This window comes from Etheostoma cragini, chromosome 9 (assembly GCF_013103735.1).
Source record: "Etheostoma cragini isolate CJK2018 chromosome 9, CSU_Ecrag_1.0, whole genome shotgun sequence".
Taxonomy (NCBI): Eukaryota; Metazoa; Chordata; class Actinopteri; order Perciformes; family Percidae; genus Etheostoma; species Etheostoma cragini.
In genome coordinates, this window is record NC_048415.1 from 2,048,449 (window position 1) to 2,067,018 (window position 18,570).

Genomic DNA, 18,570 nt, shown 5'->3' on the forward strand with positions numbered 1-18,570 from the left:
TAAAATGCGAGTCCAAGGCAGCTTAATTCCTACTTTTTAGAAGACCCTTTAAAAAAAAAAAAAGTTTTATCTACTAAACCAAGATTATTCCATACAATATTTGTTTCTGAGAGTAAGAAAAAAACAATCTGGTAATCCATGTTCTAAGTTGGATCTAAATTGTTCTCCATCCTGTTAATGACATGCAAACAGGTTTAAAAAAAAATAAATAAAAGGTTTTGCAAGGATAATCTTAATTAGTACCTTATTTTTCAAAATTTATTTTCATCTGAGAAACAGGTGGAAAAAGGTGAAAATAATACAAATTTGACAGGAACATTTTTCTAAGTTACTTATTTATCTGTTAAAATGTCAAAAAAGAAGGTTTTGGTAGGTGAAATCATTGTTGTGTTTGTTGTTGTGCTACTCGTTTTGGACACAAGAGGCTGAAGTGCACCACCACCCCATGACTAAAGCATTCATGTTCTCTTTTAGGGGAGTTTAATTTCTTCATGTACTGTACTTTAAAACCGAGGTATGAGTACACTTGAACACTTGAAAAATGAAAAAGTAACTAAAAAAGATTATCCTGGAAAAAAAACTTTTCTTGAATCATAAATACAGGTGTGAAAACGCTTTATATCAGACTAGAAAATAGATAATCAGAAGAAAAATAAAGTCTGACTTGCCTCTCAGGGCTTCCGTATATTTTGGGCTCCAACAACTCCAGAGAGAAATATCTGGCTCTTCAGCTGCTAAATGCTCGACTATGTTCACGCTGTCAGGTGTGGGCTGAAATGAAGCCATGCGAGCTGTAAGAATGAATCCTAGGAGGAAAGTGGAACAATGAGCTGAAACTCACAATAAAGTTCTGTTATGAGGGGAGCTGCAGAGTCAGGAGATCTGTAGGTTCATCCCTACGAGTTTCCCCTTTCACATTGTTCCTAAATTATGGCTGTAGTTCTTTAAATGTCCTCTAACCAATACTGTTTTTTAGAATAAATCAAAAGAGTCGATCTCAGCGCTGAGACAGAGAATTTTACCAACTGTACAGGGCTTTTTTTGTAAACTTTCTTTTAGCTTATAGTTCAGGCTCAGTGTGTCTGACAGATGTTTTTAGCAAACAAGATAAATCCACTGTACGCTAAGCTGCCAAACACCAAACATCCAACAGGCACAGTTAGCAACTAGCTGGTGAAGCTAGTGAAACATTTAGGAGCTAAAGAGTCAGCTATTTCCCCCAGGGGTCGGGGGAGACCAAAAACTGAGCTAAAAATGTAGATTGCATATTAGACTTAAATTAATCAGTTGGACACAGACACCACCAGCTTTAAATGATAATATGTTAAAGTAATGTTTTTTTTTAGCTTGTCATGGCAATTTTTTACCCCAAAAAATTAGTTAAAGCTATAGTGCGTAGATTCTGTCTCGCCCATGTGGAATTCTAAGTAATGACAACAACACTGTCAGTACATCAACATAATACAAGCCTTTCGTGATCGTGCACCACCCCCACCCCTCCTCCACGCAGTTGCTTGTAACCAAGGAGGACACAGATGATAAATGATACATTATACACTCTACGGTATAGGTAATTATCTTCACTTGATTTTCTGCTCGTGACAGTTGCTGGACGACACTATTTTCTTAACCTAGCCATAATGAGAAATACAGAGAGAATTGTGTGGGGCTTAATTAATCTTAAGTCTTAATTAGCTTTGTAGCAAATTATTTGGCAATTGCTTTGATGTAACATACAGTACGCTCATTAATATTAAAAAGTCACGCACAAAATTTTTAATTTACAGTATATCTCTGGTTGCTCTTCAGAAGTCGTATGCCTCTGTGGGTCCAGATCCAGTCTTTGAGAAGGCTTGTTTAGAGTCTGGCCTTCGCTGAGGTCAGTGTTGTGGGTAACTGTCTGGTCATCGGTGTGACAGCTTACAACTGTTGTGGTCACAAAGACGTTCCAGGGATTGGCTGTATGGACATCATAATAACACAATCATCTAGACAACAGCCAGACCAGACCCCTGCATTTGGAGGCGGCTGTTTTTCAAAGAGGTTCCATTTAGCTCGAAAAATGGTTCACACACACACACACACACACACACACACACACACACACACACACACACACACACACACAAAAACACCAGCACAAAAACACAACTCGAGACAGCTGAAACAATCACTTAAAGCGGCGGTTGACGTTTCAGTTCCAGCTGTTTGATGCTGTTGCTAAATCTGCTCTGCTGGCCGTGTAATTTAGATGGACCGATCACTGAGGGAGAAATGCAGAAAAGTGGCATGTAAACGCACACTCACACAGACGCTCACATGAACGCAAACACACACATGGCCATTATGTTTAACCGCCCTAGCACACACACACATGCACATGAGTGTAATGAGGGTGCCAGCCAGTTAGCAACGAAGCCAGTCACAAGAATGTTGTTTTCAACCACAGGTGGTTCTACTTTACCCTCTCAGCCCACTCACGCCCCTCCTCTCCACTACTTCTGTCACTTCATCTCACCTTCTTTTACTCACTGCTATTCTTCTCTTCCCCTTTATCTGGTCTCTCTTTTTCCAGCTGGAAAAGTTGCAGGTTGCAATTTGTCCAAGATGTCCCCTTCCCCCTTTGGCACACTAGTCTCTCCAGAGCCCGCCTCCATGTTTACATTCCCCATCTCCATATTTGGCCAGCTCAAGGTCCTTGTGCTTTGTGTTTCTGTTCTTCAAAAGTGGATATGTGTGTGTGTGTGTGTTGCACAAACTCTTCCACCTGCATGTGATTGTGTGCAGATATATGTGCTAGCATGCCGTCTAGTGAATGATCCACCCGTCTGTTTCCTTCCATTGCTTTCCCCCCTGTAGACATAAACAAAATGCATGAGCGCACACTCTCAGCACAGCAATACCTACCTGTGTGAGCCCGGACAGGATGCCGGGGGGAGGAATGAGGAGGAGGGATGGGGCACAGCGAGGCTGATTTTGTAGTGACGGGGAAGGCGGGGTTTCGTAGTGCAGGGACGGAGCAGGCGAGGAAGGAGTGACATGAGTGAGGGGAAAGAGAGAGTAGGAGGGGGATGCAGGGGGGGCTGTTAGCACCTTAAGAGAAAGAATGTTCTTTGCTTGTCTTCCTGTGGCAGCCTGAGAGGACGACAGCAGGGAAGCAACGTCAACTAAACTCTGGATCTTTTCAGCCTCTCTTTTTACCCTCTATCTGCATCCTTTTCATTCTGTCCTCGTCCGTGCCCCCTCTTTCCTTTCAGCTTGTCATCTGTTTCTCTTTTCCTCTTTCTCTGACTCCAAAGGGAGGCTTCAGCAAGCCTTTCCATCCTGTTTCTAATCCGCAGTGGCAACAGTGAAAGTTTACCCTCCGAGTGACTGCCGGTGAGTAAGTAAGCAGCTTCGTGATGCTAATTTGGCATTTTAGTGTCTTTTTTTACTGAAGTTCTTATAGTATTGTTAAAGTTATACAGACTGTTTCTAAGTGTGTGTGTGTGTGTGTGTGTATGTGTGTGTAGGCTACTGTACATCTGTGTGAGAGATCTTATAGACCAGCTGTTAGGTTTTACTATGCATGTCTGGTATTTAGTTTTTATTGCCCTTCTGGACTTAAGAGGCTGTGCTCATACAGCTCTGGTATGCATTGTTACATTCACTGTATGAGTCTTATCTCATCTTTAGGTAACAACCTTTATCAGAACACAGCTTGCTTGCTGAGTTCTAATACGCATGGTATTTTTTTAGGGGTGCAAATAACAATCGTTTTCATCAGTAGATTCATCATTTGATCTGAAATATGTTAGAAAAGGAAAAAAATAACAAATATTTTCAGTTCAGTATTACATTTAACATAAGAGCCGCACATTTTCAAAAAAACTTCCTTGAAAGAATGACTTAAATGATGAATAAATAATTTAGCAGCAGATTGATTTTGTGTTAATTAACTACTATTATTCATCAAGTATTTGTTTCAGCTCTAGAATGTTTCAAGTAGTGTGTGTGTGTGTGTGTGTGTGTGTGTGTGTGTGCGCGCGCGCGCCTGTGTGTGCAATCAGCTCTGTCTGACCTCAGGTACATGTCTATGACAGACACGTCCTTTGCGTGACACACACATACACATTTACACACGTATGCATCCGCCGCCAGCCCACACAAAGGGGCCCTGTGTTATCTACATGGAGTGGGTCTGGAGTGATGGCTGTGGTCCAACAGGTGGTATGTGTGTTTGTGTGTGTGTCACAGTGAATCATGTACAATAGTGGTGCAGGTATGGAGTCATACGTAGTAAGAATATGTTCAGTACAAGGGTGTAGTTTCCACATCTAGTTAATAGTTTACAGTTTAACTTTGATTTACTCACTAAAATCTCTCTAAACCATGTCTTCTGTGCCATTGCTATAATACAGATTAGAAAAGTGGGCGTTGATTTAAAACCAAAATGAACACAGCCCATGATGATTGTAATTGGTTTAAAGAAATGCCAATAAACCAGAGCACGTTTTTCTCCCATCCCAGAATGCTGTGTGGACTAGCCAGACCTTTCTCCGCATCGCTGTGGTGGAAGGTCTGGCAATGCAAGACTGACCCTCTCATGAACATCTCGTGATTTTGTCTTCACAGCTTCACCTCATCTCCTGGGCCCTGGACTGAGGAAGAAGAGTAGTGAGGAAGGATCTTTGTTCCGCCTGACGACCAGCAGCCCCAGCCACAGCGACCGAGCGCCGTCTGCCAGCAGTGATTCGGGCCTGTCTGTTGCCTCACAGGGGCGCACCGGAGCCGCGCAGAGGAGAGGGGCTGCACAGGACAAGCGTACCCAGGCAGGGAGGCTGCTCTCTAGGGTGGACTTTGAGGTTGCTCAGCCTCTTCTGGAGGTCATGACTGAGCTTGCTGCTCACGGCAGAGGGGAAGGGGAAATGACTGGAGATGAGTCTGGACTGGGGCACACTATCAATGGAGAGGCGTCGTCCAGCGAGAGGGAAACGGATATATTAGATGATGAGGATGAAGTAGATGAAGCAGCGCCTGCTTCAGACCTGCCGAGCAGCATCTGCTCCCTCTCCTCCAAGAACCTGCCTGAAGCTCAGACGTCAGCCCACGCAGAATACTCCACACACTCCTGGGTCCGGCAGCAGCAGATGGTTGACGTTGTTGTCACTGATGGTTACCGTGGAGTCAATGGGATGGAGAGGTTGAACAGGGTGAGGAAACAGCGGCCGCCGCCTCTGGTAGCTCCAGACACACCATGCCGAGGACTCAGCAGCAGGGAAGCAGTGCAGAGAGGGCTGGGGGACGAGGACGCCACACAAAACACAGATGTTACACACAACGTGGACTCTGTCAACGCTACGCACGCTTCGTCTTGCCGAGAAGAGGATTTGTCGTCGTTGACTACAGACATCGACGAGTCCATAGAGCAGCTGAACCAGTTAATTCTGGATTTGGACCCCACTTTTGTTCCTGTTCCTACGCGCTGTGCCCCCCTGTCGCGCTCTGCGTCCCTACACACCAACGGCCTCAGCAACAGCGGAAATATCTGTCGGACAGGTAAGACAAATAAATTCAGTCAAATAAATTAAAAAAGGAAGCATTTTTTCCAACGATAACAAATCCTCTTCTAGGCTACAGGCATCGTTATAGGGTTGGCTATGTTGGTCCGCATCTTCTGGTTCATGAAAAGTTTTTTTACTCACACCAATGACTGACTTGGACTTTTGCCATTTGACTTGGAAGAGTCCTCCCCAAAGCCAAAGATTAAATAATTCATTTTCCAGACAAAAAATACTTTAACTCCATCAGACATGGAAAAAAAAGGTGTGTTTGGCTGTGAAGACAAACACTGACTTGTTTAGGACTCCAAACACAAAGTTTAGGACATGGGACTTGATTTGGGACATTGTTATCAAGACTTGAGACCTATGCTGAGCTTACACCAAAAGACTTTTCAAGCGATTCCAGTGTCTTAGACCAATTTCCAATATCCAAATTAAATCATTAGAGTCTTGCTAGAGTTGGGGCGTGCTCCCGTTGGCTCAGTTGTTTATTGTAAGGTTTCTATAAAACTCCATCTGAGACATTCATGGTGCCCAGAGGATGAGCCCTAATCCCTCTAGTGATTCTCTGACCTTTCCTGTAGTGCCAACATGACGTTGCCATGTTGTGGTTTTGGGGGAAATTTCTCAATCAGCTACTGGATGGATTGCCATGAAACTTGCGACGCACATGATCCAATGTTTTGGTTTATGACCCGCAGCACTTGCAAATGTTTTCCCCAAACATGTTCCCTACCGACGCTATTTTGCAAGAGCACCATCACTGCATCCTGGACCCTGACACCTCCCAAGACGACTGTGCTTGGTTTAAAGAATTACAAACAAGCCAGAGCATTTTTTCCCCTATAGCAGAATGATAACGGGTGCAGCAAGATCATAACCACACACAGTCCTGTTGAGATAGATCTGGCTTTCCGAGACTGTGGTATGCATAAATACAGACTCACAGAGCTGCTGGAATGACTGTAGATGTTTAAGAGGCTGATATTTTAAAACCTTATCACTTAAAGCCAACATTTTCTGCACTGCTAAACACAGCTATGACTATAAATGTATGTATTTTTGGGCAAACTGACCCTTTCTTTGGGTAAATTACAACAGTACCTTTACACAGCTCTACTTGTACAGAGACACCGAACAGTCCACTGTGAGATTAAGCCTGGCTGCAATGCCAAAATAAAGAAGATACACGTGTGCCAACAAGCTGGCGGGCAGATGAAGCTTGTAGGTTGGTGCTGAGTTCAGCCTGCACATACAGAGCAGCATTTATAACCCAGACTGAAGGACTGAAGTGCTCCCTGACTGTGGAAATCCACCTGAGAGAGAGGAATAAATCTGTTACAGAAGTTTGTTTGTTAGTGTGCACGGCTGTTTGCTGAAAGGGTGGAAGCATTTGATTAATATTGGATATTACTACGACGTTAGCACAACAGTTTGTTTCCCCTTCAGTCTGTCTTATTTTGAATGGAAATATACATATGTGGAAGAAAAGGTTAGAAAAGTAAAGGTTGTGTGAAGGCGGACCAATCCGAGTGTAATTTATTTACAAATAACCAAACTTTGTCCCTTTTTGCGCTTAACTTTTTGCCCAAAAGCCGATTAGTTCCTCTGCCTCCATCTGTACTTGCTATCTGACTAGAAGGATAAAAATAGATACAGTTTGATTTTCTTTGGAAGTGTACTCATGAATTAACTTACAACATTGAGTGACTTAGAGTTTAGCCATTTGACTTGGAGATGGCCTGATATCCTGGCCAAAGCCAAAGATTAAATACTTCATTTTCCTGACGACAAAGCTACTTTGACTCAACAAGACATGGAGCAAATCCTTGTGTGAAAAGTTGTTAACTGAAATTCACTCACACCAATGATTGACTTGGACTTTTGCCATTTGTCTTGGAAGAGACCGCCTCAAAGCCAAAGATTAAATACTTAATTTTCCAGACAAAAAATACTTTAACTCCAACAGATATGGCACTAAGAGGTGTGTTTGGCTGTGAAGACAAATACTGACTTGTTTAGGACTCCAAACACAAAGTTCAGGACATGGGACTTGATTTAGGACATTGTAGTCAAGACTTGAGGATTATGCCGACCTTTCCTCAAATTCATTTTCAAGCGTTTTCACTGTCTCAGACCAAATTCCAATATCCAAATGAAATCACGAGAGACTTGCTACAGTTGAGACACTCTCCCGTCGTCTCAATCGTTTGCTGTAAGGTACAGTAGTTATAAAACTCTGTCCAAGCTGTCTTCACTCAGTCTTTTTCCTTTCTTGATGTTCCGAGTTTATCCGTGTTTGACATTATCGTGAGTTTTAAGTCTTGATAGCAAAATCACATTCCCCATGACTAAAAACTCATTACATCATGACATATTGTCTCTAGTGAGATGGTGTCCTACTTGAGTCTTTACAGAGTCATTTCGGAGTCTTCTAGCATATGGTAGGCATATGGTAGACCACATTTGAAAAACTTGAACCTGAACATGTCACAGTAATGATGCCTGTTTTTTCTGACCCGTGTGTGTCTGCGTTGCCTCTTCTTCACCGTTTTTCTCTCCCCATACTGGCACATATGACATATTTACTCCTTCTCAGATCCACTGGGACGCCTAGGTAGAAGAGGCACATTTCCTCTTCAACCTCCAACCCTTGATTCATTTTCTGTTTGAGACCTGCGGGTCAGGGGTGTTCGAGCGATGTCATCCTTTCCCATGCTCTTTGCATGAGGAGCAGCTGGTCCATCATAGTTAACCTCGCAGCGGCCTGATGGTTCACAGGACAGCGCTCGTGACAGCTCCCTGAATCACGTGTGAGTCAGGGTCCGTCAGGTGCTGTGGTTACCTTTGACCTGCGGCCATGTGCCTCGCGGGGTTCCATTACTGCTTTTAACCTCTGACCCTGTGTTTTTGTACACCGTCAGGTAATGAGAATGTCCTGTGGCTCTTTCAGGATCACGGAGAGCACAGGAAATGGAGAATGTGCATTTGTCTTATGCAGGTCCCAGTTTGTCAGGGAGATGTTTCACGGGGGAATATTTGAAGCAGGAACACTAACATTTCACCGCACAGTTACTGCAGCAGTGTGCACGTGCATGTAGAAGTGCCTGTTTGTAACGTGTGTTTTTCAAGGCAATGTTTTAAGGCAGGAACTTGTAAGCGATCAGGAATGCTTTTGAACACTTTGCTCTCCACTGTGTTTGCACCATGCCCTCCTTCGCCCTCTCATCAACCTCGGAGATGCAGTCCTCAGAAGAGAATAGCCTTCTCACAAACACAGCAGGAATCAAGTAATACTTAGAAGAAGCACCCTCAGCAGGCCCTCTGGTGTAGAAGAACCACTGGATTAGTTTCAGTTGTACCATCTTTGGTCTTTAATGTGAGTTTGAGATGATGGATGCTCACAGTGTTCCACACTGCTGGAGCGTGGTCCCATTCATGGTCAGTCTTTATCATGACACACACGTCAGACTGTGGTTTCAGTGTTACGGTGTGTTATTGATGTTTCCAAAGTCTTCAAAGGCTACAATAAATTAAAATAAGATCATTTTCTAAATGTACTTTTTGTTCTAGCTCAGTAAAACCAAACAAAATGTATCTATGATTACTCATTTTAGAGCTGCAAAGATCAATAAATTAGTTGTCAACTGTTATTATTATTATTTGCGCACTATTTTGATAACCGATTAATCGTTTGAGTCATTTTTTTATAGAAATAAAGTAAATATTCTCTGATTACAGCCTCCCTAATGTGAATTGTGTTCTGGTTTCTTCACTCCTCTGTGACAGTAAACTGAATATCTTTGAGTTGTGGACAAAAACAAGACATTTGAGGACGTCTTCTTGGGCTCTGAGAAAACGCTGATAGACAGTTTCAAGCCCTATCAAACTCCCAGGAAGAATCATTTGAAGAGGGTGGTTTGTCTCCCTCTGAGTTTCCACACTCTCCAACAGTCCAACATGTCCAGATCTTTACTTATTTGAAATGGTAGCTTACTTATTGTTACCCCAACACTTCTCCATGCCAACACTACTACTGGTACCACCTTCTTGGCAAACTCTCCATGATGTCCAAAGATGATTTCTGTCTTTATGTTTTGACAGACTGGTATTGCTCATGTGGGAATGTACTGTACATTACCTTTCCCTTTGGGCACACAGTGGAGTACAATGTCACAGTTTTTGCACAGAGTTTGGTCTAGACTAGTGGAAAGCACGGTTGGTTTTCCATAGGGGAAAAAAGCAAATAACTGCAGTTGGAATTAACAATATAGTGGATAGTAATAGTAACGTGACCACAGGTATAATCTAGAAACTTTGAAAATAAGAGATAACAAAAGTTGTCACGAATGCTGTGTGGCAGCTATGACCAAAGACATCCTAGTTCCTAGCATAAGAACATGCAACGTTTCAGAAGGCAGATACACCGTTTGGACTGAAGTTGCTGATAGCAAATATGTTGTACCCACTTGAATCTATAATTTCAGAACTTAAACTGAAGGTTCAATCTATTACTTCGTAGAAGTAGAATCTGACCAATGCTGGATACATATGTTGATATTTTAATAAAAAAAAAAAAAATAGGATCTGTAATGTAACCTTAAATTCCTTAAATGTTGGTATTAATGAACTGTAAAGAAGCTAGGGTCTTTGTTACAGTTAAAAATTTAATTTGTCAGTACTCTCTAGTATTGTCTTGTTTTTTTATCTACCAACATATATCTGATATATCTGATAGAATATACTTTGCTTATCAATTTGTTTATTTTTGGAATCCGGTGGTCAAGCTGAAAGAAAAAGTATCTCTTCCTTTGTGATCGAGTTACGTCTGAAAAGAGAACGAGTGATTGTCCCAACAGATGTTCTTCTCCGCCACGCCACCATGATGTCCTCCCATCTGGTCACAGTGAAGTCTTGCTTCGTCACACCGCGTCGGCCGTGATGACAGAAGCTGCACGCCGCTCATAAAAAAACTGATAGACAAACACGCTAAACGTGAACCACTGTCATCACCTTTTATTAGTATCCGGTCATGACAAAGCATCCATAACAAAGCGTCAATGCTTTTCCATGTTGTGGGTTTTTTTCTTCTTTTTTTTTACAAGTATAGACATAAATACTGTTTGTTGGTCTTTGATTTCATCGAGGAACATGACTGAGTTAGATAAAAGTTCAGATCATAATCTGTCTGGCTCTCCTCCCACGCTCCTTCTCTCCCCCACGCTCACCCCTCTGGCTATCTCAGGTTGGAGGCAGCAGATGCAGATCAGTGATGTGACCGACTACGCTGGTCTGCATAGTCCAGGATGGAGGGGGGGTAGCGCTCAGAGCTTCAGAGGCTCTCCAGTCTACAGTCCCCCCTACTCACCATCTCAGGTAAACACAGTTTCCCCGTTTACCTCGCCAGTTTGCAGATGGGACGTTTGTGGGTGGTGATGGCGCAGCGGGTATGACACATCCCTTTAGTGTGGGAGACCTGGGTTTGATTCCCACTGCGAAGCATCAACCAGCGTGTGTCCCTGAGCAAGACACTTAACCCCTAGTTGTTACAGAAGGGAGACCTCACCATTGCCATAAATAGCAATTGTAAGTTGCTTTGGATAAAAGAGTCAGGTAAATGACATGTGATGTAATTTTCTGCATACTGCTGTACATGCAGTTGAATAGCGGCAGCTCCGTGAGTAATCTCTTCTGTTTGACTCGCTTCAGAAGGGTTGAAAATCGGCAACTTTCCCTCTTTAAGGCCAATTTATGCTTCTGCGTTGAATCAACGCCGTGGGTACGTATGTAAGTACGTGGATAAACTGACCGTATGCCCTACGACGGACCCTAAACGCGCCTATCGGTCGCGCGGGGGGGGGGAAACTCAGCAGCCCCGCCTGCTGCAGACAGCCGACAGGATTGAAACAGCAACCGCGTCAGTGACTTTATAGTGTTAAAAACATTACACCGTACATAGATGTAAAAATGTATACCGGCCGGCAGTAAGTTCCGATATGTTTGGCACGGTCTTTCCCTGTACGTTTTGTTTTGTTTAACTCCTCGAAAATATGTAAGTAAAAGTGGAAGTATAATTCTCCAGTAGAGTACAGAATCAGCCTTTTAGTATTTAACTACAGTAGTGAAGTAGCTACTTCTACTTTATTCCTATATATCTCTGAAAATCAGTCAAGACATCTCTGTTGCGAATATGTTTTTGTGACTCTAACTGCATATCTGTAGATGTTCCTTTTCCACCTGCCTCCCTCGCTGTGTTTTTAACATTTATTTCAAAAGTTGAGGTTTCTGCTCTGGCACTTTTAGCTGGGTGGCATGAATGGCTCGACTGTTTACACCAAAACACAGGCTGTAGCCACACACAGATCACAAGACTGATGTCTGCTGGTGTGTGTGTGTGTGTGTGTGTGTGTGTGTGTGTGTGTGTGTGTGTGTGTGTGTGTGTGTGTGTGTGTGCTTGTGTATGTGTGTGTGTGTGTGTGTGTGTGTGTGCTTGTTGTCCTGTAGGACACACAAAAAAACATGTTTTTGACTTTCCCCGTCATTTCTTCTCTTACTTTTTTATCATGTTGTTCTTTTTAAAAGCATGGGCATCTCTACCATCGGGGACAGACAGACAGCTCGGACATTGTCCCTTCTACTCCGGCCTTCCCAGTGACTCCTCCGACGCCCTACGGTAGGAGATAACGTCAAAATGGACGCTTCTTGATGCGGGTGTGTCTGCATTTCAGAATCTTATCAGTGTCTGCTTTCTCTTCCCAGTGAAACATTTCTCGGAGCTTTCCCAGCTCAGGACTGGTGGACAGTGGGACCAACACAGCTGGACACAAGGTACACTTTCCCAAGAGTGTGTGCGTGTTTGTGCGCGTGTGTGTGTGAGTGTGACACTGGCGAGGGCAAGTTTAAACCTAAACTCTAGAGCTCCTGATTGCTGCCGGACAGGGTTCAAGTACCGGCTGGAATGTCCTCCTGGCATAATATACCAAACACACACACACACACACACGCATACACACACACACCTGACCTTCCCTTTTTTGCCATTGGCTGGATATGTGGGCATGGCTCTGTTTGTGGTACAGTTAGTCTTGTCTGGCGAGAGGCAGACAGATGGCTTGTTTGGTATTTTTAAGGTTTAAGGTAAAAAGCGGTTGAAGAAGTTGATAAAAATGGATTGGGAAGTCTTTTCTGGGCCCACGCAACGACAGCTAATACTGGACGTCCGCTAATTATAGTTGCTGGCAACAGAGGAAGAGACCACTGCAGGCAGGATGTCCACTCATGTCCTGTTCTGGGAGGGGACGGGAGGAGAGGGGAGGGTCTTTTGTTGCTGGGACATCCTGCCTGAGGAGATGTGTACCACGCAGCTGCAGGAGGAATGTAGTGTAGCGTCAAAAAAAACACAGGCGTCTTTCAGTGGTTGAGTCTCATATCTGATCTTAGTGGCTACCAATGTTTCAGCCTTTCCCGCGGAGGAAACAAAGACAACATATGATGTGACAATCGTTAGAGCCGGGAGGGTGATGCTCGATATTGATACTGAAATGATATTGTAGTGTTGACTAATGGTACTTTCACAAAATATTTACACAATGATGAATAATCATCAATAATGTGGATATAATGATTAACTGGGTAAAGGCAAATAACATACGGTTACAACAGTCTGGTAAGTTCAGAAAATGACATCACTTTACTGTAATGCAGCCTTAAATACCAGGAAAAGACACCACTTATGCCATAGGATATGACAATACTACAATATCCAAAATCTAAGCCGATATCTAGTCTCATGTGATGATATCGATAGAATATCAATATATTTCCAAGCTCTGATGATAAGCATCTGGTGTTCTACCTCAGTGTCCTGACACGACTGCCTGCCTTAAAACCCCTTAGCATATCATCATCCATGTATGGATAACAAAAGTCATATTTATGACATTTTGCTTTGTATTGTAGACAGATCGGTTCACTCTTTTAAAGGGCAGTTCTGCCTGTTTATTGTAAACATGTTTGTCAGAACAGAGCAACAGCAGGATAGTGAAGGCGCTGATGAAAGAGTCATTATTTGATGTAACAAAAAAAACAACCTCTGCTGGATGGACAGAAGAATTAACAAAGGACACAAAATATCTGGAGCTCAACCCCAGGGGTGGGGGTGGGGGGGGGCAGACGTGCGTTTCCTGTTTCCCACGTTAAAGGCAGACAATTGTCTGGGAAACAACTCGCCAAATCAAGACAGAAACAGTCAGAATCCCCATTAAAATGATTTTTATTAAATGTTCAGAGTCATTACTGTAATCCCAGTTGGACCCGAGGCTACTGTAATGTGGGGAGTGATCACTGTGGGCAGCAGCAGCAGACCGCTCCAAAACAACAGCAGTGGACTCAGTCAGCCATGCTGAGCCCTACAGCTGTGTTCCCACTGTTATCAGCCGGCTGATCACACGGAGCATTCTGGGATCAACACACACTTCAGTAGGCCGGTGATATAACGTGTCCACGGGAGCGTTATTTCAGGTAATGGATCACTGACAAGAAAAGAAATCAGCTAGGACTGCACCTGGACTCGTGGGCTGTCTGCTCCCGAATTTTAAAACAGAGCCACATGGCGGCCCGTTATGGAAAGTTTCGCTTATTTTACAAAAATAGTTCACCAAAATGTGTTTCTGGAAACATTTTATGTGAGAAATAAGCTATGCAGTTGCTGAATCCGCAACAGTCAGTTTAAAAGATTTTGCTTTTAGGTGTTGAGTCGAGTTGTAAGTACCAATTCCTGAGAAATAAATCTGTTCGTTAGCTGCTAAATGTTTCGCGATGTTCACCAGTTCAGCTGAGTCTGTCTGCTGTCCGGTGCTGAGCAGGTAGTGTACTGTGGAGTGATCCGAATGATTTAATGAAGCCGCAGTTAGAAAAGTTGTGGAGCGGTGAGGGTGAAAAAACAATGATCAGTGGGTATATCACTATCATTTGATCCATTCTTACTATAGAAATTGATGTAGCTTTAAGATTTGAGTTATGCTCAAAACTATATATATATAACAATACTATAACTATACTATATTATACATATTGTATAAGCATCTCAAGACCTATATATCTATATAAGTACTACTTGTTTAACCAAATGTCTCCAGGTTAGACCTCTTGGCAGCTTCTGACCTGCAATATCACCAAATCAGTGCTTACAGGGATCCCTTACACAGATGTGTCACATGCCCTGAATGTTTTGGGGCCGTTGAGTGACAAACATGAGATCTGAGAAACCACGCTGTCTTTAGCTTGAAGTCAATGTTGTTCTAACTTCATGTATTTGGTTTTAAAACGATTTCATGAACCTAAAAAAGTCAAAGAAAGCCGTGACGAGCAGAGGATTTCTTCAACCAAAGCGAGAAGCACAGAAATAAGCAAAATTCTAGTTAATGTTACACAAAGTTTTCACCTTATGGCAACAGCTTGATGACACCTCTTCCATACTTTAACCAAAGTCACGACCCAGAGATGAACTCAGCTGCTGTCTCTGTACTTGCGTCCTTTCATTTCCTTGTGATGTTTTGAAATGTTACGTAATAACATTTCCTTTGTGTACTTGTGGCAGCATCAAAATAAACAGTGATTTATACGGAGGAGCTCCGAGCCAGCGGAAGCAGGTTTCAGCCAAAGGAATGTAGATGGTGTTATGAGCTGGGGCAGAGGGTCGGTTCAGACAAACACTTGACTGTCTGAACCTCGGGGGGGGGGGGGGGGGGGGGGGGGGGGTCAAAGGTCAGGAGAGAGTACGAGTGAATCCTCTCCTTCTCCTTCAGATGATTGGATTTGTTGTCAGTGAAAAATGAGAGAGAGATGATACATCTAAAGAGCTGTTACTGATCCTGAACGGAGTCATTTTGTAGTCGAATTACACTTATTGTGTGGTCAACATTTAGAGTCACAATTAGTGACCCAAATATAAATAAAAAGGAGTGAAAGCTGCTCTAATATTTAATGAATTAATACACTTTTCACACTTATTTTAAAAGGAACAGTTCAACATAATGCTGACTTCCAAATCGTATACTTTTACTTTTTACTTTTTGTACTTTTAGTACTGCAGCTGCCCTTAAACGTATGCAGTATGCATACAACTTGGACATACTACTCCGTCTTATCTTTGCGTCGCCCATTGTGTCGCAGTCCATAGCGCGAAATTTAAAGTTGAGCTGTCCTCTTCCTGTGCTCTCTCGGCAGCCCAGTAGATGTGACTTATCTGCCGCTCAGTGCCTACTGCTTTGTCATTACATTACACCTTGAACTTTGACCCTCCAGCTCATAAATTCAGTCCTGTATTGCAGTTCATAACCCGGAATTTGAAGTTGAGCTGTCATCTGTCTGTGCTTCCCTTGGTGGCTCGGTCAATGTGACAATATCGACCACCACAGTCGATTTGACATACGCATTCAGACCTTTTAAATATTTTGGAATAGGCCCATTGATGATAAGCTCAACACCACTCTCATATTTGTCTTCTAGATAATTAAACTGGAGCCCGCAGCTGGTTAGCTAAACCTAGCATAAAGACAGATAACAGGAAAACAGATAGCATGGCTCCGTGCAAAGGTAACAAAATCTACTAAATCAAGCTGCCATGTGCTTCAATTTCCGATTAAACAAAGGAGATGTTTCATGCTAAGGATGGAGCTTTAGAGGTGCTAGTAAGCAGATTCTTTTACAGTTGGAGAGAGCCTTGCTCGCTGTTTTCCCCTAAGCCTTTATGCTAAGCTATGCTAGCTATGCTAACCATCTCTGAGTTCCTGCTTCATATTGAACAGACGGATTGAACAACTCAACATGAAAGTTAATAAACATACCTAAAATATCTAGCCAGCCCTTTAATAGAGCCACAGCAACAGCTTACTGTAGGTTTATCATCTTTTCTGACACCTATAAAGCTTTCTGTTTACAATGGTCCCCTTTGACAACTGTCCTGTAGCTTCATAAAGGGAGACTTAATTAAAGTGCTCCGTGAGCGCCATAGATGGCCAAAGCTCATTTCCTGTGACACGGGAAAGGTTAAAATAATGCACGCAGCACATGTTTCCATTGAAACAAAAGTACACTCAACACAGTTCAATCAAGAAGAGCTTTGGGGTGTGATTTATGGTGTGCTAAGATTAGACATATGGCAGGAGACACGGTCGCTGTGTGTCTGCATGCCTTTGTCTCTGTGTTTGTGGCAAGCAGATGGTGGGAGTGGACACACATGCCTTGACAGAGAGGCCATAGAAACCCCAAGATCACCCCCCCCACAACCGCTGCATGACCACCAACCACTACCTCACCGTCACCGTCACCACCAACTCCTTCTCTCTGGTCCATAAAAGGCCACACATGACCTCTGATCCCACTGGAATCCATTCTGATTGGGGGGAAAGGGCTGGCAGTGGCCCAGCAGGAACAATGCTCAGTGGTCAGGGAGAGGGAGGTAGGGTATGTAGACGTGCATGGAGGGACGGAGTGGAGGGAGGGAGTTGGAGGGATTCTACCTCTAAGTCCCTCCCTCCATACAAACCCCAGAAGTTGAGCGGTGTCACAACAAGCCAGGAACAAACAGAGAGCTTATTTTTCCATCTGGGGGACGAAAGGATTGTGCATGGCGGCGAAACGATCCAGCCCCCGAAGAAAAGAAAAAAGAAAAAACCTTCAGCCAGTCAGGCTCAGAGCGCTTTCTGGAGAAAAAGAAGAGGAGGAGAGTCCGGCAATAGGGAGAGTTTCATTCACGCTTGGAGGCACCATAGTCTCTCATACCAGAGAGAGATAGAGACTTTGGAGCAGGAAAGGTGAACGAGAAGGAGTGATCGTACAACAGGAAACCGGCAAATAACGGGATACTTCGGAGGGTGTCACATCATGACTGCGTCTCTTGGTATGTACGAGCGTGCACACAAGCTTTTCCTCGCCGCTGTCGCACCAAATGCATGCTTGGGACTCTGTGTTAGTGTCTAGCCCTCATCTTTCTGTAATGATTTGAAACTATGTGAATGTATCTAGCCAGAAAGCTTTGAAGAGACAAAGTGTGTGTGTGTGTGTGTGTGTGTGTTTAAATGTATCTGTGTGTGTGATATTGAATGATTTTCTTCACGTGTAAAAACATCCAAATCTCTCCAAGCAGTTTGTGAACTGTTAACACCTATTACACCTATAACTCTCCTCCATGCATTCTTTCTTGTTTCTCCTTCTGTCACTAGGGGTTTTGTATCTTTTTCGACTCATTCTCTCTCTTGTTTATCCAGCGTTGTTATCTATCTATGCCTCCGTCCCTCCTGGGAATTTTAAGGAGGGCACACAAGCACAGAAACACTTCCCATCTCTCCTCCAGGCCGCTGGTATTTGCAGACAGCTTCAGGAATGTTTCTGTCAGTTGCCTTCTTCTGCTCTCCAAACACCTCCTCCGAGCCTCATCTCTCTTGTCTTTTTGTGCAGACAAAAAAATACTTGTTCTAGTTCCGGGCCTGCAGCATCTGCAGCCCCTCTGACATCTCACACTCGGTGGGGTGATGAAATGGTTTGTTCCACTGCGTCGTCCATGATCTCATCCTGTTAAAGGCTATTTTGGCCTCCATTGTGCAGTCATGGAAGGCTGATGAGGCTGATATATTGGTGGTTAACCGATGGAGGCTGTTTTTCCCCCTTTTTTCTGCACTACTGACCTGAGCTGAACCGAAAAAGCCTTTGAAGATTTAAGTTTTTTTGTTAGGGTGCTTAATGCTTCCCACATCTCCCAGAGATGGTACTAAACTAGCAGAAGTTTCACACAAAAAGAACGCTGGAAGTCCAGCTCATATTTTCCACGTGTTGAAGCTGAATTATTGAACACAACAATGAACAAACTGACATAGTGCTTGATGCCACTTATATTAAATGGAATTCCTCATCCTTTACACTTCTTTGTTAAATATGCCCTACAGGAGATCTGTGGTTTTACAGAGAGCATTGACAACTAGAGCAGAAACAATTAGTGGATTAATGCTTTTTGATATTAATGAACGTC

General features: G+C 43.3%; 1 protein-coding gene across 2 annotated transcripts in view; it reads left to right on the forward strand.

Annotated features, from left to right (window-relative positions):
* The window catches only part of LOC117951098 (tensin-3-like), a 48,214-nt gene that overhangs the window by 13,493 nt on the left and 16,151 nt on the right, over positions 1-18,570 (forward strand). For both annotated transcript variants that reach the window (XM_034882623.1, XM_034882624.1), the window contains exons 13-16: positions 4,615-5,538; positions 10,789-10,919; positions 12,126-12,216; positions 12,303-12,371. In XM_034882623.1, the coding sequence (XP_034738514.1) occupies positions 4,615-5,538; positions 10,789-10,919; positions 12,126-12,216; positions 12,303-12,371 (1,215 nt within the window). The remainder of the gene's footprint in view (positions 1-4,614; positions 5,539-10,788; positions 10,920-12,125; positions 12,217-12,302; positions 12,372-18,570) is intronic.